We start from the raw sequence: 25,898 nt of genomic DNA, 5'->3' as shown, positions 1-25,898 counted from the left end.
ATTTTAATAGTTTAGAAGGCATCCATTTCTTTACACCATTGGTTTCATCACCAAAGCTGTAAGAGCATTAAGACAAGTCTCAGAGTTTCAGGACTTGTGATAAATACTGAAGACCAAAAAAAGTCTCCCTCCCTTCCACCATCTAAGTTGATTATGGTGTGGAAAATAGAGTTGGACTACTGTAATGCAACTTGACCTTGCAAAACACAAGTGGTAGAAGCTTTTGGCAGCAGCTCAAAGAAACTTTCCTTATTTCCTTATAAATATTCACTAGTTAGACTTCTGAACCATTGTCTGATCATTACCTACCAGCTCTATATTGCTTTTCCACGGACGTGCTTTTAAATGCAAAATTTAGTACAGAGGATACCCCATTCTTTCCTGCTGCACATACTTAATTTTTGAATTAAACTTCAGAACCAGAAGACTACATTTAAGAGAGTTTTGATTGCTACTTCAAATGGACCCAATTGTTTTTTTGCATCCTGGACGAAGCCTAGGAACTTGCCTGAAAAGCAGTAATAATTTTTCAGAAGAAAAAAATACAACCCAAAATGTCAGCTACAAAGAATCACTACATCTATTGGCATTTATACAAATTGTCTGTAGATCAAACATTTCCTCTGGATGGAAAAGCAATACCTAAACACCAAATCTCACAACAAAGAAAGAAGCCAACTTGACTCCAGAAATTATTCCTTATTTTCTTTAAAAGGGCAGTATTTGTAATTGGCAGAGAAGCTATGTAATAATGGTTTCCTAAGAACAGTGAACAACTACCAGTTAGACAAGAATATAAAAATTTTATTTTGGGACTTGGGATTGATCAATCTGTGACCAATATACACGCCCATAGCCCAAGCAGCCAGTGATGGGACTCATGTGGGATCTCATTCAGTGAGAAATCTCTAGGCCTGACACTCAGCCTGCAGTGGCCAGCCTGTTCTTATTTTAAGAAGTAAAACATGTCAGTCACTACAGACCATTACCGCTACTATGTTTTCATGAAATACAGAACTGTTATTGAGAAACTTGTTTTATATTGCCAGTGCAAGTTTGGAATTTTATTTTTCTTAATCTTACATTAACAAGGCTGAGTTCAGTAATATTATCATAACCATAAAACAGATATTGAAGGCATTATAGAAAATAACTCACAAGTGAAGGAAACCTTTTAATAAAAAACCACAACAGGCAGTTCACAGACATATAGGTAAAGTAATAAGAAAACCTTTGTTATCTTTACAGGTATTGAAGAGTTCATATTTCTTAACAACTTCCTAAGTAGCTATTTAGTCCCTGCTGCAGAGACAAAATCTTGAGTTGTTTAGCAGATTTCCTAACAGATGAGAAATGGTTTGTGACTTAAAGGGAACATAGCTCTTTCCAAGGCCTTATGACTGCAGAGGGCAAGAGGTATCCAGAGATTTTGTTCTGTAGAAGACAGCTAATATATTTAGAAGAACCAAAAGCCCTTCGTGAGAGGTGTTTATGAGGACAGGAAGAATATATGCCTCTATATGCTTTACATATGCATTCAATACAATACTTATTTATAAAAGTAAACAGTTTTTGCCATAAAGGTCGAAAGTTACTTTGTTAGAAAAGCAAAGAGGCAGCATTTCAGAAGCTGTTAAGGCAGACCCCAGTCCACCCATTCTAAAGAGGGGCCAAGGGCTTCTTTATGGAGATGAGAAGGAGTACTGCACGTATCAATTCCCACTGAGAGCATAACAAAGCAAACTAATAAGTTTAAGAGGAATGTTAAGTGGAACAAAATAAAAAATATCCCACTTAAATGTGTGTCCTAGGTTAAAAAAAAAAAAAAACAAACAACCAAAAACAACCCCCCCCCAAAAAACCCCAAATACATTAACCAAACCCCCTGCCCCCCAAACATTGCTACCTGCAATACTTTAAAACTTGGAAAATCCCTAGTTATCCTGAAATTGTTTCCCTGAACAAGATACCAAACAAGCTGTTCGTGGTATCACAAGTCCTTAGCAGAGCAGACAATGTTCTTTTGTGAGCTTGGTGCATTTGCTGGAAACAATTAAAAAAAAAAAAAAAAAAAAAAAAAAAAAAGGAAAAAAAGAGACTTCTTTGTTGCTGCTTGTGTTCTCCTCTGCTTTACCTGGGGTAATATGCTGTGTAGTTCATGAAGAGCTGAGGCCCAGCAGGATAGTAGGCTGTGGAGGGCTGGAGTGTTCGTGGGTTCAGAAGCATGGATGGCTGATACAGAGCAGCTTCTGTTGGCACAACTGCAGCAGGAGCCGGAAAGGAGTAGGCAGGGGGTGAAAGGCCTACAGGGAGCAAATGGAAAATAGATTAGGACCTCTGAAATTCCAGAGCTAATGAAGACCATACATACAGAACTCCACAGTACATCAAGAACCTTCACAAGCTTCTTATCCTTGTTCACTGCAGAAAATAAATCTGAGCCACCAATGGGAGAGATTGACTACAAAGTGTTGTGCCCAGCCTCCAGCCAAAAGTGAAGTCAAAAATACACAAAAAGCCACCTCTTGCTCTGGGAATAGGGTCTCTTCCTGATACATAGGTCAGTTCACTTGTCTAGGCTCAGACTTTAATGAAGTCTGCATTCAAGAGCTATGAGACTTCTCCTCAGTAAGAAGAAAACTTCCATAATAAAGATCTGTCTAATGTTCAACAAAAGAGAGGATACTTTCATCCTGGTATTCCTTATCCCTTAATTGATCAACAGCAGAGTGAGAAAAGTCATAGCTTTGCAGCTTGAAGTGTTAACATTAAATTTAAAAACGACCAAAACCCAAAAGTGCATTTTGTGCTGTTTCGACAAGATGTTAGGTCCTAAGCAAATTCTCACTAATGAGAGTTCATCCTCCTCTGTTGCCATTCTCTTTCTTTGCTTTCCTCCTCCCCAGTGCCATAGAAGTGAACATAAAGCTTCAGATAAAGTAAGCCTTTAATTTTGCTATTCAGTTACAGTCAGCATCTCACAGTACTGTAAAATGGGACAATGATAGGGCCAAAAGGCCTTATCTGAGGAATACATCACAGGCATTTGTAGTTGGAAATGGGACCATTGACACCTGTGTGTTTCCAAAGTTTGTGACTCTGCCCAAAAACCTGTCCTAGGAGCTCTCAGAAGATTCCAACCCCTCTGGAACAGCCATCACACACAGGATTATCTACTGCTGACCCCTGCTCAAGATACTTTCATTGAAAGAAAAAAACTCTCCCAAGGCTTAGCTGAAGGTCTACTTGCACTCAAAGAAACTACTCCCAGGAATTTTGCTGCTGTATTGGCAACTCTGCCTAGCATGTAGAGGACATTTCTTAAAAAGTCCACCACCAAAAAAAATACACTTGCATAGAGAGACAGAGAGAAAGCTACTACTTGACTACCTTGCCATTTATGATTTTAGAAGCAAAGTATTACTTTTCCCATAGGCTCAGATTCATGTGGCACATATGCTTAGTAAGTTAGCCCTTAAGCTCTTAAAGCATTTCTCCCAAAAGTTTGTGTAGAAGTCAGTGTTCATCCTAGAAGCTCTGAGAATCCAAATTTAAAAGGAAATACAGATTCTGCAATTCTGAGGCAGAAGCCACGTGTATTTTACTCCCACAAAGGCAACCCAAATTCCATATGAACATAAAGCAAAGGAAGAGTTCAGTCAGTTGCAGTTCAAAAGGCAGAACCTGTGATTAAGTCTCAAAGGGAAGCATTACCTATGGTACCTCAAACTAAGTTTTGGATGTGAAAAATGAAGGTCTTTTACTTGACATGTTCACCATGATGAAAAAATATAAGTACAGATCAGTTTAAATGCAAAACAGTTCTTTAAGGTCTAGACAGGGCTTAGAAATTACTTTTCAGAATCATCACTCACATCAACCAATTAAAGTTCCAGGGAGGGGAGGGAAAATTTGCCACTGGAAAAGCAAAAGTAGTTCTTCAGTCACAATAATTCAGAACCAAAGGGAAAAATAATGATTGCAAGTTGCAAGCTGATGATGATTTAAGACAAAAAGACCTATTTTAACACCCCCATCTGACAATGCTTTCCAAGAACCAGGATCAGTCAACAAAGCAGCTCCAATACCTACCCGCACACAGTGTAGAGTAGAGTGTAGTGGCAAGACCCAAGCAAAACTTACATGGTAACTTACATGGTGGTGGGGACAAGCCATTTCGATTTAAAGTGCCCCCCATTAATACAAAGTTCATCTCTTCAGCAGAACATTGAAAGACTTCAACATATCTGTCCTTCATAGTCTTCTTATGACACTTCTGTGCAGCCAGGAAAGCTCGATCTGCAGATTTCATCTGAATGAAAGCATCTCCTGATGGACGTCCCTACAAATAAGGCAAAAGAAATGTTTCTGTAGGTTCCATGAAGGAGCAGCACAGCAATAATCTGTGCTGTTATAAAGCAGTCTCTTCAGTTATAAATACATTCATCTCCAAAGTCAAATACAGTCAGTCATCCTGAGCACTCATCAGCATGTTTAAGCTCTCCTCTCCAAAGTTTTTCCCACTTGTGATAACTGGATTGTATTTATTCACCTGTTTTGATTAAGCTACATTGTAACTTGTTACTTCTAGAACTAAAAAAAAAAAAAAAAAAAAAAAAAGACACCTATGGGAGAGACTAATTTGGGAATACTGTGGTGCTTTAAGACCTGCTCTTACAAATTTACTACAAATGCAGTATTGGAAGATCTAGTCCCCATTTATTACCTGCAATTTTTAAAATTCAAGGATAAATACAGCCAAGTGCTCATTGCTAAACAATTTGTATTAAATTTTATTTTCTGAAGACCAACAGGGGTTGGGATGTTTTTGTAGGGTACTAGCTAGCCTAACACTTGGTGTAAGCTTGCAGAGAAAAAAAAAAAAAAAAAGACATCTTTATATCTGTAAAAGAGTGGGATTCACCACTGGGAGGAGTTATTTTAGCCACATGCAGATGCTGATTTGAAGGAGCCAAAACTAGAGAGAGATCTGAAGCCAGGTCTAATTCAAGTTCTGGGCCAGTTCTTCTCATTTTGGAGGGGACAACAACAACAACTTTATCAGCATCCTCTACACACAGTCATTTATGATAAGAGGGTTGAAACCTGGGAACACGGAGAATGATAAAAATCTAGTAGTCAGGCAAAAGCAGTATTTAGGGAGGGAAAAAAAGTCTGATAGCTTTGGGCAGGGCAAGGGTGGCAGACAGCCCTTAGGGTTATATGCACACATGAATTTCTTCATCCAGGTTCTTTCATTAGTGCTGTCAAGGGCTGATACTACTGTAAATCATTATTTGTGCTTTAATATCCGCACCTTTTCTTAGTCTCTCCCAGCACTGCACATTCATTACAGTTTTTTAGCCTTGGCTAGGTCAAGTCCTCACAGACACAGGAATGTCTTTAGATTGACAGGTACTAAAATAACTACAGTCTCTTTTCCATCCCCATATTCCTGAAACACAGAAGTCCTACTTCGGGATCAGGAAGTATTTTTTAGTTTTGGTTGACATTAAGCCTAAGCTGAAACAATTTTAGAACCATCATTTTTATACAGAAATAATCAGTTTGTTCAGTTGAACCACTCAGAGCATCTCCATAGAGTTAAAGGACTCCTCCCCCTGAAGTCACAAGAATACAAAGATAAAGATCGCAAGAATGCACAGTCCTTTCTCTAAAGGTTTTGGTAGAAACTGCTTCCAGAAAACAATGGCAAAGATGTGACCCTTCATACACATCAATGAGCTGTTAATCTTGGTGCTTAGCTGTGACTGTTTAGAGAAAGCAACAACACAGGAAACCTAAGCTTCAGTTTCTGACTTTTGACATGGGAATTCCTGTCTCTAGGAGGCTGCAGGCACATTTGTCCTCAGATTTACTTGCAGCACATTGTTCAGCAAAGCAGGGACATACCACTTCTTTGAGAGCTAACATTGCCCACACTTGTGTTTTGAAGGCACTCCTCATCTGGTGCAAGAGGAATCATGCATGCTGTTGAGCAAGACTCTTCAGTTCAAGCCTGGGGTCAGGACCACTGGCTGCTGTTCTGGGGGCACCAACCCCTCCAAGACTATGGCTTAGCTTTCAGCACATGGGTCTCAGTGAAAGAAACCACTCTACAGCAAATGCAGCAGCTGACACAGCAGGGTTCAAGTCATCTATTGCCAGTACACTTTTAGAAGAGAGCTGGAGGCCCATTAACACCATTAGTGCTAATCCCAAAGGTGCTTCCCTACAGATATCATAATCGGGACTGTACTCATCTATATATATAAGCATTTGGCAGAGCAGCTAGAAACGTGTGGCCTACCAACCTGGTGGTTTAGTACCATGTGAACTCCATGGGTGCGAATATCTGTAGAAAACTCTCCCAGGAACTCCAGAATGTCCTCTATAGTAGCAGCATAGGGAAGACCACGCAAACGTATGCAGTCTCTGATGTTAGTGGGAGGCACAAATTGTTGCGGTAATACTGGAAGAATTGGAGGTGTTGGGAGAGGAATGAGAGGTGTGGAAGAGTACCTGTTCAGCACCTGTGCAAAACAAAAACAGATTACAGAAGCCTCCTTACTCATTCTTCAACTTAGAAGGAGTAAATGTAACCCCAGTGCCACCTGTTTTCACTCTGGGCATATTTTAAGAAACAAATGAGCTAGATCCAAATATTAACTGTAAAATATCTGAATTCTAAGCACTGTGTTGTGGTTTAAGCTCAGAATCTAGCACACTTTTATAGTCATTCTATGATAAATAGTCATTCTATTGCTTTAAAAACCCTTCGGATTTTTTTCTTGAAAAACAGTTTTGTTTTGGGAAACTTACTTGAACAGATAATGCAACACTCTGTAGAGATCTTAGAACATGAAACCTGTATATCTACAGTATTTTTATTGTGAAACTATCCTAAAACATTCTACCATCTACAGAGTCACGATGACACTTCTACCCAAAAATATCTCCTCTGCAAAACTTTAGTAGAGTTTGGGAACTAGAAGCACATTTCACTACCACACATCCCTAACCATGCCTGCCATAGTCCATTCAAGAAACATTAGAAGAAGAAGTACCTGTGACAGCTACACTTTGAGATTTCTTGTTAATAACAAGAACTGCAAAAACCCTGTCCAGTGAAAAGTTCCTTGAATATTCAGTCACTACTCCTGAACTTTCTCTGAGAAAGATTAATATTTATTTGCATTTATACAGCTATCAGAAGGTTTTACTAAACAAACATATGAGAGTACTTGAGAAAAATGCAATGACAAGAGTGAGCACTGCAGCTCTGCCTTATCAGTAGTGTCACCTTTTAAACAAGGCATTAAAATCTCTACGTATTGGGGAGAACAGAGCTGCAACGTTTCTTGGTTACAATGACATGGCTATGATTTGCATCATACATGATACCTTTTAGAATCATGTCTAGAAGTTACTTACTTCAACTGAATCTCTGCAAATCTTTTTTGCAGACTTAAACAGTCCTCTCAGCTCTACTTCCTTTCCCTGACAGCTTAGCTGCAATTAATGGTTCACCAAGCCCTGTTAAGTCAGACTCTTCAGGCTTAGTTTCAAAGTTCTGCTAGGTAGCCTGTGCTTGCAGGAGATGGCAGAGATCTGCCCTTAAAGACAATTGGTAGAATTCTTCAGATACATTACACTGGAGAGGACAACTACATCAAAAGGCTTTGCTTTTTTGTGTCAATGACTAAAGACCAATCTTTTAGATCAAGATTTGTTGCTAAACAGTCCTTCTGAATAGATCATCATTGGACTTAGTCATATCCAGAATATGTAGTGTAAAGCACTAGACCCACATCAACATTTTACAAAGCTACCAGAAGCCAAAACCCCAAAGATTTGTATATGATTGAGAACATCCCTATACCACAAGATCTTACATTTCTAGGGAGCAAAGTCTCATGGAAATTCAGACAGTACTCATTCCAGCAAGAGTCAAGACTGAGAAAATAAAAAGTTTTCAAGTCATGGCCAAGCATTATTTGCTTCCTCTACTGACAACATAGAAGTTTGGACTACATTTGAAAGGTTTACACCTACCTGCTGAACTTCTGCTGCAGTGCTCCGGAAGAGTTCAATGTACCTTTTCCCCAGCAAATCCTTGTGCTTTTTCAGTGCATTTTGTGCATATTCCTCACAAGCAAACAAGACAAAGGCATCCCCTGTTGGCCTGCTGTCAGGGTAAGTGACAAACAGGACTCCCTCCTTTCCTCCTGTTACAGGGCAGTGCTGGCCAAAGAAAGTCAGCACTTCTTCTGTTGTTACATTGAAAGGAAGACCTCGCATCCTGACAATCACTTGGTTTTCTTTAGACAAGAACTGTGCAACCTCATTGGAAGTACCTTTAACAAGAAAAGGTACAGAAGCACTTCAGTCCAGGCAACCATGTAAAATCATGAGCATAGCTACATCCTCTCCACAGGCAGTTTTTGGGCAGGTAGAACAATTTTTGCCTCTAAAGCCAGGAAAGATGACCCTCTGATAAACTAGATATATTGTATAGGACGTATCCCATTAAAGTATAATATTGTTTCTCCATCATTTAGATGAGATTAATCTTTATTCAAATGAAAAATAGGAAGTACTTGTAACATTCAAAGCTCAAGAAAAGCAGTCTGTCAATCTCTTGTGTGAGCAGTACCTGTGCTACTGTGCCCCTTGTCTTTCTAACTTCAGAATACTCTTGGCATGCTCTGAAACCACAACATATGGCAACTAAGTACCCAGATAATTGCGCTGCGAAGGAAAGTTGGAAGGGCATGTTGAAGACAGCTCAGGGTTTTCATCCTACCCCGACAGAACTGTCAAAGTCTGCCAATTCTACTTTCTGTACCTTTAGAAGACCAGTGATGCTCATAACACTGCCTTATTCAAAGGCAGCTGCCAACAATTCATATCTTAATACAGTCCTTTCACTTACAGCTCTCTTATTCTGCAAGGTTTGGTTGTACCAGGCACACACCATCCTTCACAAATGTCACTATGCAATGTCTTTACTTTGAATGGTGTAACTACTACCAAGCCTATCAGTTAGCTATGTAGGTGACAGCTTAACAGCCTCTCCCACTCTGAAGCCTCAACCTCAGATAGCCAGTTTAAATTTTGCAGCCTTTCAATTATCAGCAAATATTTCAAGATTCCTCTTAAATAAGCATTTCCCCTAAAGCCTCCCCATTAAGTCTGAGGCAAAGATTTGATTCGAAGAAAATCAGTTCTATAAATCCCTTGTATTTACACTGTGATATGTTTGTTTTGATGTGCAAGCCTCCACAGCAAGAACAGTGACATTGTTTCGAAAAGTACTTTGGTTTCATTTTTTCAGCAATCAATAACATTTAGATTCCCACCATTATGAAGATCACCTAACAAATTACATTCATATACAAGGTCACTTTGCCCAATCAAATCCTGATTGACAGGCCGCTTGAAAAAAGCAAGAATGTGGAAGAGAGGTGGACAGATAAATCATGGAACATCTTGGACTGCTGCTAGCAGAATACATAGTAATCAGTACACCACCCAACTGCTTGTTCAAAGACAGAAAAAAGGGCCACATTCAACAGGAACAGTTTGCAGCCAAAAGTTAGAGATGCTGATGGAACAAACCATCCCTTTTGATCCCCTAAAAATTACCTCCTGCAATTTTAAGGAAGTCTTCACCTGTTGCCTTGTATACCTAAAGGAAAAAAAAAAGGAACATGATTGGTATGCAATTTGCATTCCTTTTGAGAAGAGGATTTCAAAGCCCATCATGTCACGCACCTCTATGTATCGATTCCCCATGTGATGCTTGTGCCTTTGTAGCGCTAGATCTCTATGCTCTTCGCTTACGAACCTCACAAGAGCCTCCCCATTCCTCCTACCTTGGGCATTGAGACAGAGTGCAGCACCTCCTCTGCAAGATTTAAATCAAGAGATGAAACTCCATGACCTACACAGCTGAAGAGCTACAAATGTACAAGTAAGTTCTTAGCTACTAACTTGGCAATATTTAGACCTTTGAAGAACCTCGCTATGTCCTGGTCAGATGACTGCCATGGCAATCCTCTTGCTCGGATAACAGCATTGTCATCCACAAGTTCCATCTTGCTGCTGCAGGCACAGAAAGAAGAAGTAATGCAGAGACATCTGCCTCTAGTATCTGCCACACACTACCCTGTCTGCTTGTCATTTGTACTCCAGGCACAGGCTTCTGTCCCTGCTCCATGTCTGCTGGATGACCCTGCCAAGGCAGTGAGGCCCAAGTGCCACCACTATCCAAAGACACACAGCAACTGAAAGCCACTCTACAAGTCTCTCCAAGGGAAAGTTTGCTTTGTTAAGCAGCCCCTTTCCAAGTTCCCCTTTCCTGCTTTACCACATTTGCTCTTTGAGCTGTCATTTCTTTAATCATATTCCCAGTTTACTTTCCTCTCTTGACATCATTTGGGCTTATCCATTATCTGAAGAGGGTTACAGGTATAAAAATCAAGTACTTGCTGTTCTAATCTAGCTAGGTAGAAATTGAAGCAGAGCAATTAGATGTAAGAGATGAGTGCTTATTTCTACTATGACAGTGTGTAAGAACCAGTCACAAGCCAAGACCAAATCTGTGCAGGGCTGTACTCAGCACACACAGGACTCTGGCCCGAAGAGCCTTAACGTTGCAGGTTCGGGCCATCACTGTGCTACTAATATAGCTAAAGGCTACATTGGCTGCTTAGCATGGGAATAGCTTAGCCACAGAAAGCCAGGTTTAACTGGTCATTACCACAGTCTTTTGTTCTCTTATTTCTTGAAAGTGACAAGTACAACAAAACATTCACAGCTACCTAAGCCTGCCTTTCTGGCTATTTCAAGAGCAGCTTTTTTTTTGCATGGAAGAGCTTATATGATTGATTAAGTAGATGAAGTGTTGTTCAGCAGTAGAGGACTCCTCACACAAAAGGGCTATGGTATGCCTGAATGGTCATGTTTCTCACTCACATTTTAATTTCTCAGGTGGCCTTTCTGTAGTTGTCTGTCTCAAACTGTTCCCCCTTGCCTCCTAGTTCTGTACTTCTCATTTTCTAAAATAAAATGTGAATCTTCCACCTCATCCCAGAATTTTGTTAGTGAAAAGGAAAAAGCTTAGAACAATGCTGAACATAGCCCCAGAGCTAATCTCTCTGGAAAGTTCTGCCAATGTTGCATTTTTTCTTACTTCTTTTGCTTCAAAAGTATAAGCATCATCTACCATTATGACAGATCCTTAATCTGAAAGAGGGAAGTAAGTGTTTGTGCAAGATGGGAATATAAACAAGGTCAGTTTAACACCATTATCTTGTGATATTGCACAGGGATCATCAAGAAAACCACTGAGAAAAATCTGAGAAAGTTTATACCTAGAAAAAGAACAGTTAAATTTAAAAAAAAACCCAAAACTAAGCAGACAACAAAAGCAGATAAAGCTTTATGTTTAAAACATATTTGGGAATAAGAATCACCACAGTTTAAACAACTGAGTGGTAGCACTGTATTTCTGGCACAATATCTTTATGAAAGTGTTTCTTCACTACTAAAAAAAAATAATAAAAAAAGTGTATATGCAGTACCTGTGTAGTAAATTGCAGGAAGAGTGCAAGAATTAGTAACTAATAGGGTTATTTCTGAAACATTGCTTACATTCTTTGTTAATAGCACAACACACTCAGCACCCATTATAAGCACTTATTAGCAGAACACAGAACTATCAGCAGCTAACAGGCAACACTGAAGCCTAACAAGAAAACATGCTTGTACCTGATCATAGATTCCTTTCCCACTTCAAGGATCTAATCAATTCCCATGGCAGTGGGAAGGTAAATAAAAATAATGGTAACAGCTATTTTCAGGTTAGGAATAGAGAGAAGTACAGCTTATCTAAACAGTAACTTTAAACAAAAGGTAGTGGGGGTTAAAACATGTGCAACAAGAAGAGGGAGGAAGTACTTACCAAGGCCCACTTTCAAATTTGTAGTTCACTCTTTCTGGATCTGAAAATCGGTGATCTATGAAATACAGCACAAGTTATTTCCTATTTTGTCAACATACAGGACAGGCAACAAAACCAAAGGAACAGAGAAAACACGTTCATCACAATCACTTACTGTGTGGTTCAGATAATAATGTTAAAATAATATTCCCCATATCTTCAACTTGAGAGGCTCCATAGGGAAACGCTGGACTGTTCTTGTCAAGATTTAAATCTTTATGCTGGAGTTAAGTCAATCATCACCAAACAGATTTCTAATTGGTTTCCTGCTAGGGCAACACACTTTCATGTTATCCTTGATGGTATGTTGCTTCTCAGGGGAAGATTTAATCCATTTTCCTGCTGGGATACATTAGCTGCTCTGCCTTGGCCTCTAGCTACTGCCACCTGTGGGAGTGTGAGGTCACTCCAGAAAGTGTCTGTGAGCATGGCACCCCACAATAAGGACATATATAATTCATGGACAAATTAAATACATGTTTGACAGATACACTTCTGCATGTGTAAGAGACCAAAGCCCTGTCCTGTTTAATTAACATTCTCTTTAATTTTTAGGGACAAATTTGGGGAAGGAGAAGCAATCAATCAACTAAAAGCTCCAGAAATAGAGGGATATACCACATGCTTTTCAACCAAGTAAGTGCCAAAGTAGAATCAGTATCATACCACTTCAACAAAATTAATTAATGACACCTCATCTAAATGTTGCCTATTAGAAGTTATAACCCAAGTTTTGTGCCGTTGCACAGAAGCATTTTGAGAACCTGGTTAGAGTACACCACTCATGTATTTTGTCAAGAGGTAAAACAGAGCCCCACAACCCACAGATTCAGTCTGAAGGATTTTGGAAATGACTGCAATATAGAGCAGGAAGCCTCCTATCCTAGAAAGACAGGCCATAGAAAGACCAAAAATCCCCCCACATTCATAAAGGGAGGCTGATTTAAGTTGCATACACCATCATTTTTCAGACAACTTTAAACAGAGTTGACTATGGTATTTCCTGCTTTCCATCATATTTGCCCCTCTCCAACACCAGGCTACAGGACTGTAAGATTACTTGCAACCCTACTCCATTATTTATGAAGCAAATTTTTAAAAAGGTCTTTTTCACTCATTTTCTTTGAGGACTGAAGGGTAAAAAAACATAATCAAGAACAGAACAAGAAATAAGGAAATCTGGGAATAAACATTGCATTTTTACTTGCCTTATCAGTTTGCATCAAGACTTCAGAGCAAAAATGAGAGATTCTTAAACAAGACCCATCCATACAGGAAGGTGCAGTAATACAACACATTGAAAACAGTCAAGTGCACCAATTATTTGCCCACATTCCCCCCAGACCACATTAACACATTTCAAATGCTCCAGTCTGCACTATATGATGCTCAAAAGTTGCTTCACAGTCCAAGATAACTTTCCTCTTAAGACGAAACCTGGTTTCTCCACCTAGAGCTGAGCAACATTTGAGTTGTCAGATGCCTAAATGAAGTGCAGGAAACAGAAGAGTTTCTGTTAGAAACAAACACCTCACAGCAGCTTTGTTGTATCATCATCAGGTGAGCCAGCACGAATTTCTCTGTGAGCTAAAGTCTTCCCTATTATTTGTAGGATGATTGCAAGTCAGTTCTACAAAAAAAAATTTTTTTAAATTGTTTAACAGTTGTCTTGTTGAAAGATGAAAAATAACTCCAATTGAATTAATGCATTCCTCTTCCACAGCAAGGAAAGCTGCTGTGCCAACACAATACACTTGAAGCTAATTTGATTTTGAGGTTTTGTTAGTTTTAAGTGTGCATGGAAGTATGGAATGTGAGAGGATGATGCTTAGTCTTAGAAGAACATTTGAAGCTTAAGTGTATTATGATAGTTCAAAAAACAGAATACTTAAACCAGTGATTCCTCCCCTCCAACTGCTTGACTATAAATAGCTTGCTAGTCACTGCCTTTACCCTCCCCCTCCTGGTACCTTCTTTGGGATAAAGTACTAGGAACATTAAATAGTTTTCTTAAAAACCAAGCCAAAAATCCTGAGCAACCCCAAAGCATGGTTTAAGAGATTACAACTATTTGTGACAACAAAAAATTTCTTCATCACAGTCTCTCCTAAGCTTTAAACTCAAGCTCACCTCCTCCTCCTCTGCCCCTGGGAAAGGGGGGTTGGAAAGAAAAATAACCCACAAACAGCCTCCCTCACAGAGAGGGTGCCTAAGCAGCACCACACAGATGTTTCTGGGCACCTTGTGTATCAGAGTAGAGTAGTGCTTCTCCTCCCTTTCCTGACACCATTCCCCCTGTAGCATCTAGCAGCTCTGCACTGGGCTTGTGCAGAGCCTCTGCTGTTCATACAGGGAACCAGAAGCTGTTTATGGTGCTGGTGTTGGAACCCTGGTCTTTCCTGACCAATTTTTATGAAGATTTTGGAAATGTGTTTCCTCTGTCAAAAATCAAGAGAAATTGGGCAGGAGTTTCAATAGCTATTCCAGCAGGGGACATGCATACACATGTGCTTGGCTGTTAAGACTGTGCTGTCAGAACTGAAAAGACATTTCAATATTTCCTTTGTGCTGAGCCAAAGATCCCTACAAGTGATCAGCATTCAGACAGGGGAATGCAGCAGTGTGAAAGGGCTAGGAATCTGAAGAGAGGCCATCACACAAGGAAAACAAACAACTACCCCACCCCACAATAATTTTCTTTGGTGAAAATGTTTTCTGAAGACACTGATCCATGGGAGAAATAGTTCCTAAAAATGCTCTAGTGCTAAGAGAAGCTAGTACCAGTTGTCAGACACAGGGAGTCAGTTGTGCCAAACTCTAGAGTAATACAAACACAGAGGAGGGGAAGAAGAAAGTAATCAATATTTTTGCAGGCATAACCTCACACCTTCACCTGTGATTAGTTAAAAGCTTTTAGGCAAGATTGGAGAAGAAAACTGATAGTTTTCTGCACATGTAAAGAGCATGTTAATACTACTAAGTGAAAATCTGTACTCTAATGAACTAGATTGACTACACAGAGGTAGACTCCTATGGACAGGGGCACTAGAAATTATGGTACTTGGGAAAAAATATTAATGAAATAGTCTATAACACTCACCACTTGTTCTATAATGGGATAGGAGACCACACATGTGTCTCTGTACATTTATATTAAGAAGATGCCTCTCCTGGCAACTGGAGAAAGACAATTGCAGTGGATAATCCAATTTCACATTTAAAGAAGTGTTAGAAACCAGACCTGGCTGTCTAAAGCTACTACATGCAGTAGCATCTACATGTATGTTCTTAATTAAACAACAGATAGTCCCAAATAAGGCAGGATGGGAAACAAGGAACTACCTAACCTTGGTGTGCAGTTATTGTACCACCTCCTGCAACACTCAGCAAATTAAAGGGAGCAGGAAGGAAGACATTCTATATTAGGGTTGCCTCTCTAATACGGGAGAAATTTCTAAATCATTTCCTCAGATTCGTGACCACAGCTTCACTCACTGCCAGTGCCCTCCAAGACTCATTCCTTCCCACTGTCTCTTAACTCCTTTCTTATTGAATGACTAACTTAACCTGAGATGACATGAAACAGCATTGCCATTTTGCGCTACACTGATCCTTTCCCCTTTGCTCTGTTTCTTATTTAAGTTCCTTCAGACAGAAGATTACATCTTTCTACATAATGCTTTGCATAAAGATAATATAATATTACCCAGTTCCTGAGTACTATCACAGGAGATACAAATAGCAAATCCAAGATTCTCAGCTAATACCCAAATACGGGCTTTTTATTGCCAGAGTTAAGCACTATTGGTAATAATTGTGCTCCATGTTATTGTTTCCAAGACACCCAGGTAAAAAAAACAAAAACAAATCAAACAATTAAGCCCCAACAAACCAAATTTCAGTACCACAATATCCAGCACATCAAACAAGCTGTTCTGAAGTGTCTCTGAGTTTCTACTGACAACACTGACAGATACTCCTAGTAAGAAGTTATTCTCACAAATCCAGTTCAGAAGTGAGTGGAGCAAACCAGATACTGGAGGAAGCAAGAGCTACTTGCCATTTAATGGCTTCTGCACACCCAATCTCGAGGCAAAGGATGAGTCTTCTGCAAATCTAATACGAATAGTCATGCAAGCTTTATTCACTCCACCCTGAAGGCACTCACAAGGTGAAAACTGGCTCAGCAAGCTTTGCAAATCAAGAAGTGCAGCAAGTATGGGAGGTAGAGGGTGCAAGAACAACCCTGCTCCTTTTGTATGCTTACACATAAAAAAAAAAAAAAAAAAAAAAAAAAAAAAAAAAAAAAAAAAAAAAAATCAACAGACCCAAGTTCTTTTCTCTGCTGGAACATGATCCCTTCTCTCAAGTTTTGTTACTCAAAATTTCTCATAATTGTCCTGCTGTCATTACACTTACACAATTCTGACAAAGTCTGCCAGAAAACTGTCTCATACACAAGAACTGTTTTGACACCATGAGTTAGGCAGCAGTAGCGCTCAGAGATAATTACAACTAGTCTCAGTTCTGCCTTGGTCCCTTGAATTTCACAGTATCTTAAACATTGCTTTACCTTGAACTAAAAGAAATCAGCGGCTGTTTGTACATGAAATGTATAACTTCTTGCGGGGGTTGGGAGTAAAGATTTGTAAAGCTTTCACCTGAGCTCTTGGGTTTGGCATGGTTTCATTGCTGCACACAAATTTCAAGCAGCCTCCTGAGAGAGTAAGTCCACAGTACATTCTAAAGGAAGAATAACCCAGCGAGTTATTCAGTCTATCTCTATGCTCTTTTTCAAGATTGTGCTTGCCTTGTCTGCAGGAAATACATAGCCAAGCACCAACAATCCAGTGTGCTGTATACTGAAATATATGTCTGGAATTGACTGTGCAGTAGGAAGTCATCTCCCCTGACAGCTGGGAACAGTAATATACATTCCCCATTTGTCTGTAATTTGTTGTTTAATCAAAAGTGACCCATCAAAACAAAAGCTTTTGAAGACTTTAATAACTTAAATGACTGTAGATTAATAGCCAGCTTTCTCCTAACTATTTCATATCATAAAAGTTTCCTCTTACTCATCACAACCAGCTTACGCACAGAAAAATGGAGAGGTAAGTACATGAAGGGATGTGCCCAAAAGTCATTCTACTCCTGCTTCTACCAGTCTGTAAAGGCAGGTCTCTTGAACACATAATCAGCACCTTAGCGCCATACTTAAACATTCTGTCCTCATCAAATGCTAATGTATCTGGCACAGTATAGTTTCTGTGGCCGAAATCATGGAAGACTCCCCTCATACACCCTCTTTAGCTATAAGGCCAAGAAACTGCACTTTCTACAAGAATAAAAAGAGCTTGGTGAGATTCTATGACCTAATATGCAGCTTCATTTCAACCTACTGCACTTGTTTCTGATTTGGTTTTGTGTCCCTCACCCCAGCATACCCACACATGAAGGAAAAAAACTGAACAACTCTGCACACAACTTTTGGAAATAGTCTTTAGACTCAGCACCTGTTTAAGCAGTCTTTTTATCCCAAACATCACATACATGCCCATGGTCTCCAGGTGCAAATAACCTGTACAGCTTCTGACACAGAGGAGATGAAGTTGATACATTTCAGCAAGTGAGGAGAAAGAAAATTATCATATTTGTCAATGAAAGAAGAACAAAAATTGTTTTACCCTTTTTGGTCTCCACATTCTCAGCTCCCACACAATAATATAGAGACAGTTGATTTCAGCCATGTTGCATAAACATAGCAAGTCTACAAATAAGAGCCTCAGCAGTTACAAAACAAGATAACCCACAAAAATTAATATAAGACCAGAATGCAGTTAGGTTTATATACCTTAAAAAGCATGTCTTATCCAGACCTCAGACTCAAGCTGAGTGCATTTGGATAGACTGACTAGGAACCTCCAGGAACTTGGAGAAAACATTATTGGCAACTGCCAAAACTACTCTCAGGCAGCATGACTCTAGGGACTTCCTGACAGTCAGGTAACACAGGGTGGTCTGCCCCCCTCTCCCAGCAGGCGGGGAGCACACAGTCCATCACCATGCCTTAGCTGACCAGTGACGCTCCAGGTAGCTACAGCCATACAACTCCTTCCACAGTGGAAGGACATAACCCAAATAGTCACATAAGGAGAAACCAAGGGCAACTCTCTGAAACAGCTGAAGTCATTCATTGTCTTTAATTTCACCAGATCGTGTCAAAGCATTCCCTAAACAAGGTATTAAGTTTTTAACCATAACTTTAAGAAGTCTCCATCATCCAGTTTCTATGCACCACAACATTTCATTTCTATGTAAAGATTCAGATTCCTACTCTAAGTGTACTGCTTTCCATCAAAGTAGGGAGAGAAGTAATTTTTACCCCTTCACTAGCAGAGATTAATCTTAATTTGCAGATAACAAAGCAGAGCAGAATGGTTAAACACAAAAAACCACCCCACATGTGTATTTTATGCCCCTGACAGGTACAAAGACCAGGGAATACTAGTCCTGCAGTGAAAGGCCAAAATAATTCTGAAGCCGCAGACATCAGCTCTTAATGGCAACTACTCTATGGACACAATAAGCAAGTCAGAGGAAAAGTTAATAAAGACAATAGCAGCAACATCAACCACCAATAACAAACCTCTCAAATTCCTTTATTCCTCCTTGATACCCAAATTTCGTGACCACTACTTCAATAGCTCAGTAATTCTGTGTCCAAGAACATGTTTGGGATGAGGACCGAAGCATGCAGCAAGAGGGGAGACTGCCAGGGAAGGAAGGAAGAAGGCACGGCCAAATCACAGCTTCAGCTTTCAAGCTCAGACTAGGAAAGAGCCAGACAGGATGGGGTTACAGACCATTTCAGACTATTCAGAAGGTAATTTTAGACATCCCTATCACTGAAAATGGAAACATACTACTGGCTGCATCTTGGTGCCAGCCAAGCCTCACCCTGTGAGGTGCAGCATGTGCACCTTCTAGGAGACTGAATACCACATGTGCCAACAGCATCCCTGCCTTAGGTTCATTCCTGTGTTACAGATTCACTACAAGGTCACTTCAAGAATAACCATTTCCTCTCATGAAAATTAAGGTGGTCTCCCAACATTTGCTCCTGCCTAAAAATAAAATAAAAATCTAACTGATGCAATGAAACTCAAACCTCAAACTTTTATATTACAATTCACAACAGCAATTTGAAAAAATGTGCTGGTTACACTAAACTGTGAAGTTTAAAGAGAGACAACTATAAAGGTAGTAAAGAAAACATACAGAAGTCAAGAAGAAATACAGGATTTTCTCCATGGCAGCATTCACCCTCATACATTTTTATCTTTATCTTTGTGAGAAAACTCAGTACAGCTCCGAGTTACTCATTAAAGTTATACCACCCCTAAACATGTGTTGCAAGCATTACTCATGCACCTCTGTCCTAAAATTCAGCCAAGGCTATAACAGCAGCAGAGATACAGTCACTGTTAAAAGGATACATTCTGTCATGGCTGCAACATCGAGTTTGCTAACTTCAGGTGAGCCAGGGCAACACTTCTTGAACTCTTTCCGCAAGTCAAAAAACGAGTAGAAGCATTCAGGCAGTAAAATATTCTGTAAAAGGAACAAAGTAACCACTGTCAGTGTGAGTTTAATCTACTTTGTGTCTAGATACCGAGCTTTCTAACAATTTCTGTAGAATAGCTAGGAAGCACAAAACGCCTTTGCTGAGAGAAACTCACATAGCTCTTCTTAGCCAGATAAGTATGTTCATAAACTTTTTTGCCTAAACAGCTTTCTCTTTATATTGTTTAATAAGAGAAATATGTTTTTGCACTGCCAGAGAAACATTTGCCATTATTAGTAGCGCTTCAAATCCAATACATATGTAGCAGAGCAAATACCTCCTATTGCAACATTTATCATCAACTCTTGATTGCAATTTTAACTGTATAAAGCCAGAGGGTAGTCAGTTCAGTCTGTAAAACCAACCAAACTTTGCAAGACTAGCAGATATTTTAATTTATAGAAAAGGCTGTTTTCAGAGAATAGTCACACTTCAAATATTTATTCCCAACAAACAAAAAACAACAAAAAAAATCTGACTGTGCAGATGAGGGCTTGGCATGGTGCAGAGCTTGTCAGCCTATGCATGGTAACTGCTTTAACTGCAGCATATAAAGCCAGAAGCAAATTATGTAGCCCACCAGGAGTCAATGAAACCCTTCTTGCCTCACCACTACATCTACCACATGCTTTTAATTTTTGGGGGAGTGGAAAGGAGAAGACATGGAAAAGTCTTGGGGGTAGCTGTTGAAACCAGTGCAAGCTATTCACCCCAGACAGAATACTTCATATTCCTTTTGGCTGTTTGCTGCCTGCAAGACATGTAAGGCCCTTCTGGGATATAAGAACTACTTAGCATTGGCATTATAACAGATAGCAGGCTGTGTGAAAGCCCATTTAGGGAGCCCAAAGAAGGAAGTGTAGGCTCTAAAACAAGTTCTGCTTTGAAAACATTACAGCTTATCTTAGCATATGGACAGGTGTATTAAGCAAACGATATTCTTTAAAGACTTATGAAAATGCAGATGGGCTTGCCAACATTTCCTGCTCTAGTTTTAGCATGATTTTCTTCCTTGATGTGAAATGAAGTTCCATACTTCATTTATGTTCTTTTGGAATGGCTGATGTTAATTCATTCTCTGAATACCAGGAGTTGCTAGATGGGTTCAGAATGGATATCTTAGGCAGAAATCACTAGGCTTTTGAAAAGATATATATTTCTATCTGGATTTTAGTGATCCCACACTCTGATCCCTGCATTAGGGTATTCATTAAAAAACTTTTACAAGTCTCATAAGCATCTGGTCTACTTAATCTACAGGCAGCACAGAACGAATGTCAAATGGACAATTCTTAACAAAACAGCAACAGAAGATTTTGATGAACACTTGATTCCTGTCTGTGATCTTGTGATGATACAGATAAAGGGTCCCTAACATCAAACCAGCTTAAATAATTGTAAGATGTGCTCCTTCTTTTATCCACATAGTTTAAATGGATGACAAGTTTTACTTTATTAGCCAAGAAGAAAGTCTTAATCTGTTTCCATGTTTTCTCATAATATATATCATAGAAGACAAGTTACATATGTAAGAACTGTCCCTTCACTGTGAATCATGCTCACTGGTTCTCTTCTAAGCCTTCAAAGCCATAAATACTTAAAGCACAAACAAGTATTACAACCAAGCTCATTCAGTATCACTTTTGGAACAGCACCAACTTGCAGCAGTGTCCCTTCAAAGATGAAGCAGCAAATTGCACAGAAGTCAGATACAATGAGAGGAGCAGAACAGCTCAGTTACAGAGCAATGCATTTTCATACCAAACCACAAAATGAGGTGTTATTAATATTGAGCCAGTTATTTCAGAACTAGAGAGACTCACATGTTGCTGCAACCCTATCACTAACAAAAAGCAGGCAGGACTTCACAACACTGTTAGTGATTTGGCAACTCTGAAGCTGTAGAAAACTCTAGACTATGGGACTAATCATCACTCATAGCCTGCCTGAAACTACTGTTCAGCTCCTTACAAATACAAGCACCGCCCTCGGAGCATCAGCTGAATACATAAAGATTGAAAGTTGCTGTAGCTAAGCATGAATGTAAAATTTCAAAAGACAGTTTATGATTAAGGTGGTTAATTATTTAGCAACAATCCCAAATCCCATCTGTTAACCCTATAAGAGCTACAAGTACTGTCAATACATTGCTCCTTTCTCAAACATTTAAGAGCATCTTCCTTCTGATTTAACTTAAAAAGGCATCTCAAGGCTACATAAGGACAGGGCACTGCATATGCCTTCCACACAGACAGGCTCTTTAGCCTGGTAAGCACATTAACATATGAGTGATATTTGTGCTATGGTTGTGTGGAGGTATGCTCATACTAAAGAGAAGTTGATTTGTTTTGCAAGAAATTGTAAAAAACACATTAAGAGTCAAACAAGCTACAACTACATACCTTTTTGGAAGCTTCAGGGTGAAGAACCTGCCTAATGTGCAACTGTCCATCAGTACAGAAACAGAAAGAAGTACCCACACCAATGTTCAGCTCATTGCTCACGGACTGATTAAACTGTTGGCAGGAACAAGACATACATGTTACAAAGATCAGAGTGGCTCCACTAGGCAGTGTCATCAGTTGATAACATGTTACTCCTGGGCAGCCGGAATATGGAGCTGGAATTCCTTTCCATACAAGCCTACTCCTTCACTTCTGTAGATTTGTTTCTTACTAACTAAGAACATATTAACTTCCATGATAAATATCTTCGGAAGGAAACCACCCCTTTTCCCCCTTCTAATGAGATATGGCTACACAGACAGCCCACATCACAGAAAAAAATCCTTTTCAATACTTGCAAGAGCACTGCAATGAGACAGAGCTGATTGCAGAGAGCTGAGGCAGTAGTGGGGCAGAAGAGCTTTTCAGACTGGGCACTTAAGCATGTCAAAAAGAAGACATGCTTTCATCCCTACCCTTATTGGGAATCACACACACCTGCTCATTACTCTAGAGGATTCAGCATCATCACCTTCCCAGGACTGATGAGCACAAGTCTTAACAGGGCCTGCCACCGCCTAGCCTTTTCAGGGGACACCTAAGGCTGGCTTCTTCCAACACTTCCCACCTCCAGCTGGGACTCATTCAGGGTCCAGCCTGGCAGGAGAGCAGAGCAGGGAAATAGCTGACCCTAAACTTCCTCTCTTGGGTTTCAGTTCCTCCCAAGGCAAATAAGCAAAAGGCAAGGGAGAAATGCCCACAAAGCCCTACACATATAGGCTTCCTGACCCACACATGTGGTGCTCCTGTGCCAGGCTCCTCTGCTCTGATGGTGGGGATAAGCAGAGGATGATACCACCTCTACCCCATGGGGGAACTCCCAAAGGAAACCAGCACTTAGCAGCCAGTTATGGGGTGTCACCTGTCTCAGTGCCTGCTCCAGCGGTGGAGCCAGTGCCAGGCTCTCCACATCCACTTGGGTGATGTCCTGGCACTCAGCCGTCAGCTCTGTGTGGTCAGGCCGGACCAGCACGTCATGCAGGCGCCCCAGCTCCAGAGAAAGCAGAGGAGGGGGTGAGTCAGCTCTCCCGGCTAGAGATCCCCACCTGCAGCACCAGCCCCTACCCTCCACCAGAGCTTGCTCCAGCCTGGGGCACCCGTTACCAGCCCAGCACCGAGACCGCCCTGCCCGCATCCAGCATGGCAGGCGCCAAGGGGAGCAGCAGGTCGGGGTGCTCCCCCGTCGGGTGAAAGTACCTCCTTACTCCTCAGGTCGACCACTTTCCACAGGAGTTGGAGCAGCTCTCGCTCGTCTGAGCCCAACCTTGCCCCGTTGGTGCCCGCCGTGGTCACGAAGAGAATCACCAGGTAGTCGGGAGACGCCGTCATGGTGCCACCGAGCCAGCAGAAAGGATCAAAAGGAGAGAAAGAAAAAGGAGGAATGAAAGGAGGGGGGTGGGGGGGAAAGAGAAGAAGCCGGAAACTTTTCTTGCCCCAGACGCTTCCAAGCGAGACCCAAGCGGCAGACCCCCCACCTGCAACCTCACTCCCCAAGGACCCGGCGTGGGGGAGGCGCACGGCTCCCCCCTTTTCCCCCGAGGTGGGTGGCAGCCGTTCCCACACCAGCTGCAGCCCTGGGAAGGGCGCAATGGCTGCGAGCTTTTCTGCGCGGGGCCGCGGCACCACCTGCCCACCCCCGGCCCACGTGGTGCAGGTAACACACACCTGGCGCCGCCGCCCATTGGCCCCGCCGGGCGGGGACGTGGCAGCGCGGCGGGGGCGGCAGCCGGAGCGGGGGGCCGGGATTGCGGACGGGTCGCGGGGCGCGGCGGTGGAGGAGCAGCCCCGGGCCCTTGAGGAGCCTCAGCGTGCCCTGACGGCGGCCCGGACCTTGCCGGGCTGCGGCTTCCGCCGTCGAGGCGCGCTGCACCGGGAAGGTGCAACTCCTCAGCGACGGGGCGGGGGCGCCCGGTCCTGCCGGGACCTGCCGCAGAGGGCAGCTCGGCTCTGCGTCCGCGGGCAGCCCTGTCCCCCGGACGGAAGGCGAGGGGAGATGGCCACGCCGCTCGTGACAGCCCCGGCGGGTCTCCCGCTTTGGTCGGGAGCCGCCGGGGCCGAGTGTGGTGCCTGGGAGCGCTGTGGCGGCGTGAGGGCCGGCTGCCCCCGGGAGCTGCTGCTGCCGAGGCAGACCAGAGGCTCAGGGCGGTGAAGCCTTTTCCTCTGTCGTCCTGAAGGCAGCGGCATCGCAGCTTCTGTACGGCTCTGGCACGGCGGATCAAGTCGTGTGTGTTAACAGCTGGCTGGTTTGGCCGTCGCAGCCTTCCCTCGATGAGCTGGTGATTTTGGCCCTTGTGACAACCTCTCGTTTCACGGTGAAATCTCTATTTTAAAATCTCTATTTTAAATGCATAATGCTCAGACACTTTTTTTTTTTTTTTTTTTTTTTTTTTTTTTTTTTTTTTTTTGGTGACAAATCACAGAAAGCAGGGTGAACAACACTAACTTTCTGCAGGGAAATCCTGTAATACACTTGATTCTTTAAGACCTCAGTTGTTAATTTACAACTTCATTGAGATGCTGCTTCTTGAAATTTTTACTGAGATCACAGAATCATGGAATATAATGAGTTAGAGGGGACCCATCAGGATCACTGAATCCAACTCCTGGCCCTGTGCAGGACAACCCAAGAGTCACACCATGTGCCTAAGAGCATTGTCCAAGTGCCTCTTGAACTCATGAAGGCTTGGTACTGTGACCACTTCCCTAAGGAGCCTGTTCCAGTGCCCAGTGACCCTCTGGGTGAAAAATCTTTTCTTGGTATCTAACATAAACCTCTCCTGACTCAGCTTCATGCTGTTTCCTCAAGTTCTGTCACTGGTCACAAGACTGAAGAGATCTGTACTTGCCCCTTGTGAGGATGTTGAGGACAGTAATGAGGTCTTGCCTCAGTCTCCTCCTGTACTCCTAATAAGGTTTCTCCTCAAGGCCTTTCGCCATCCTCATGGCCCTCCTTTGGACACTCTCTAAAGAGGTTTGTATCTTTCTTTTATTGCGGTGACCAAAACTTCACACAGTACCCAAGGTGAGGCCGCCCCAGTGCAGAGCAGAGCGGGACAATCCCCTCCCTTGCCCAGCTGGCGATGCTGTGCCTGATGCACCCCAGGACAGGGCTGACAGCCTCCTGGCTGACAGGGCACTGCTGACTCACATTCAGCTTGCCATCGACCAGGACCCCCAGGTCCCTTTCTGTGCTCTCGATTCCCAGTCTGTTTGTACATCCAGGGTTGCCCCATCCCAGATGCAGAATCCGGCACCTGCCTTTGTTAAAATTCTGTGCTGGTTTGGCCAAATCTAGAAACATATGCTCTGAGAGAAGGCAGGTCACAACCATCCCTCCCCACCAGGTTCGGGAAAAATAAATTTTCCTTGAAGGAAAGTGAAAGAGATAAAAACTATTTATTTAACAAACACACGGGAAAAGGATAATAATGCTAAATAATAAAACCTCCCGCTCTGCTGAGAGAAACCTGGGAAAATTTCAGAGTCCTTCCGTAGATCTCTCTCTCCCTCCTTGGAGATGGGATGGGGTGGTGGGCCCACCTCCAGGGCCAAGGCCTCGGTGGAAAGTCCTCCAAATGTATTCTGATGTTGAAACAGTCCAGCAGAGAGAACAGGAAAAAAAATGAAGTCCCAGGAAAAACAAAAGTTCAACTCTCCAGAGGAAAAGGAGCTGAGGAAAAAAAAAACTGCCGAAAGCTGGCTGGAAAGAAGAGCAAGCCGGGTGCTTCCCTTCCCTCTCCCTCTCCTGCCGCACTGAAAA

The 25,898-nt window shown here is 41.8% G+C and overlaps 1 protein-coding gene across 7 annotated transcripts in view; it reads right to left on the bottom strand.

Moving 5' to 3' along the window:
• The window catches only part of ESRP1 (epithelial splicing regulatory protein 1), a 37,309-nt gene extending 13,533 nt beyond the window's left edge, over window positions 1-23,776 (bottom strand). For 5 of the 7 annotated variants that reach the window (XM_019289292.3, XM_019289291.3, XM_019289288.3 and 2 more), the window contains exons 1-13: window positions 23,336-23,776; window positions 23,001-23,129; window positions 22,037-22,150; window positions 19,507-19,621; window positions 12,123-12,221; window positions 11,969-12,023; window positions 9,997-10,107; window positions 9,778-9,910; window positions 9,649-9,691; window positions 8,056-8,357; window positions 6,315-6,533; window positions 4,144-4,342; window positions 2,135-2,303 (exon numbers count right to left, since the gene is read on the bottom strand). In XM_019289292.3, the coding sequence (XP_019144837.1) occupies window positions 2,135-2,303; window positions 4,144-4,342; window positions 6,315-6,533; window positions 8,056-8,357; window positions 9,649-9,691; window positions 9,778-9,910; window positions 9,997-10,107; window positions 11,969-12,023; window positions 12,123-12,221; window positions 19,507-19,621; window positions 22,037-22,150; window positions 23,001-23,129; window positions 23,336-23,467 (1,820 nt within the window). In that variant the 5' untranslated portion in view covers window positions 23,468-23,776. Of the gene's footprint in view, window positions 1-2,044; window positions 2,304-4,143; window positions 4,343-6,314; window positions 6,534-8,055; window positions 8,358-9,648; window positions 9,692-9,777; window positions 9,911-9,996; window positions 10,108-11,968; window positions 12,024-12,122; window positions 12,222-19,506; window positions 19,622-22,036; window positions 22,151-23,000; window positions 23,130-23,335 lie in introns of those variants that run through there. The other 2 variants (XM_019289293.3, XM_010404969.4) reach the window with 2 other exon arrangements.
• Window positions 23,777-25,898: the final 2,122 nt, after the last annotated feature.

This window comes from Corvus cornix, chromosome 2 (genome assembly GCF_000738735.6).
Source record: "Corvus cornix cornix isolate S_Up_H32 chromosome 2, ASM73873v5, whole genome shotgun sequence".
Classification (NCBI taxonomy): domain Eukaryota; kingdom Metazoa; phylum Chordata; class Aves; order Passeriformes; family Corvidae; genus Corvus; species Corvus cornix.
The sequence above is the reverse complement of the archived record's forward strand: the minus strand, read 5'-3'. Positions and strand labels throughout refer to the sequence as shown.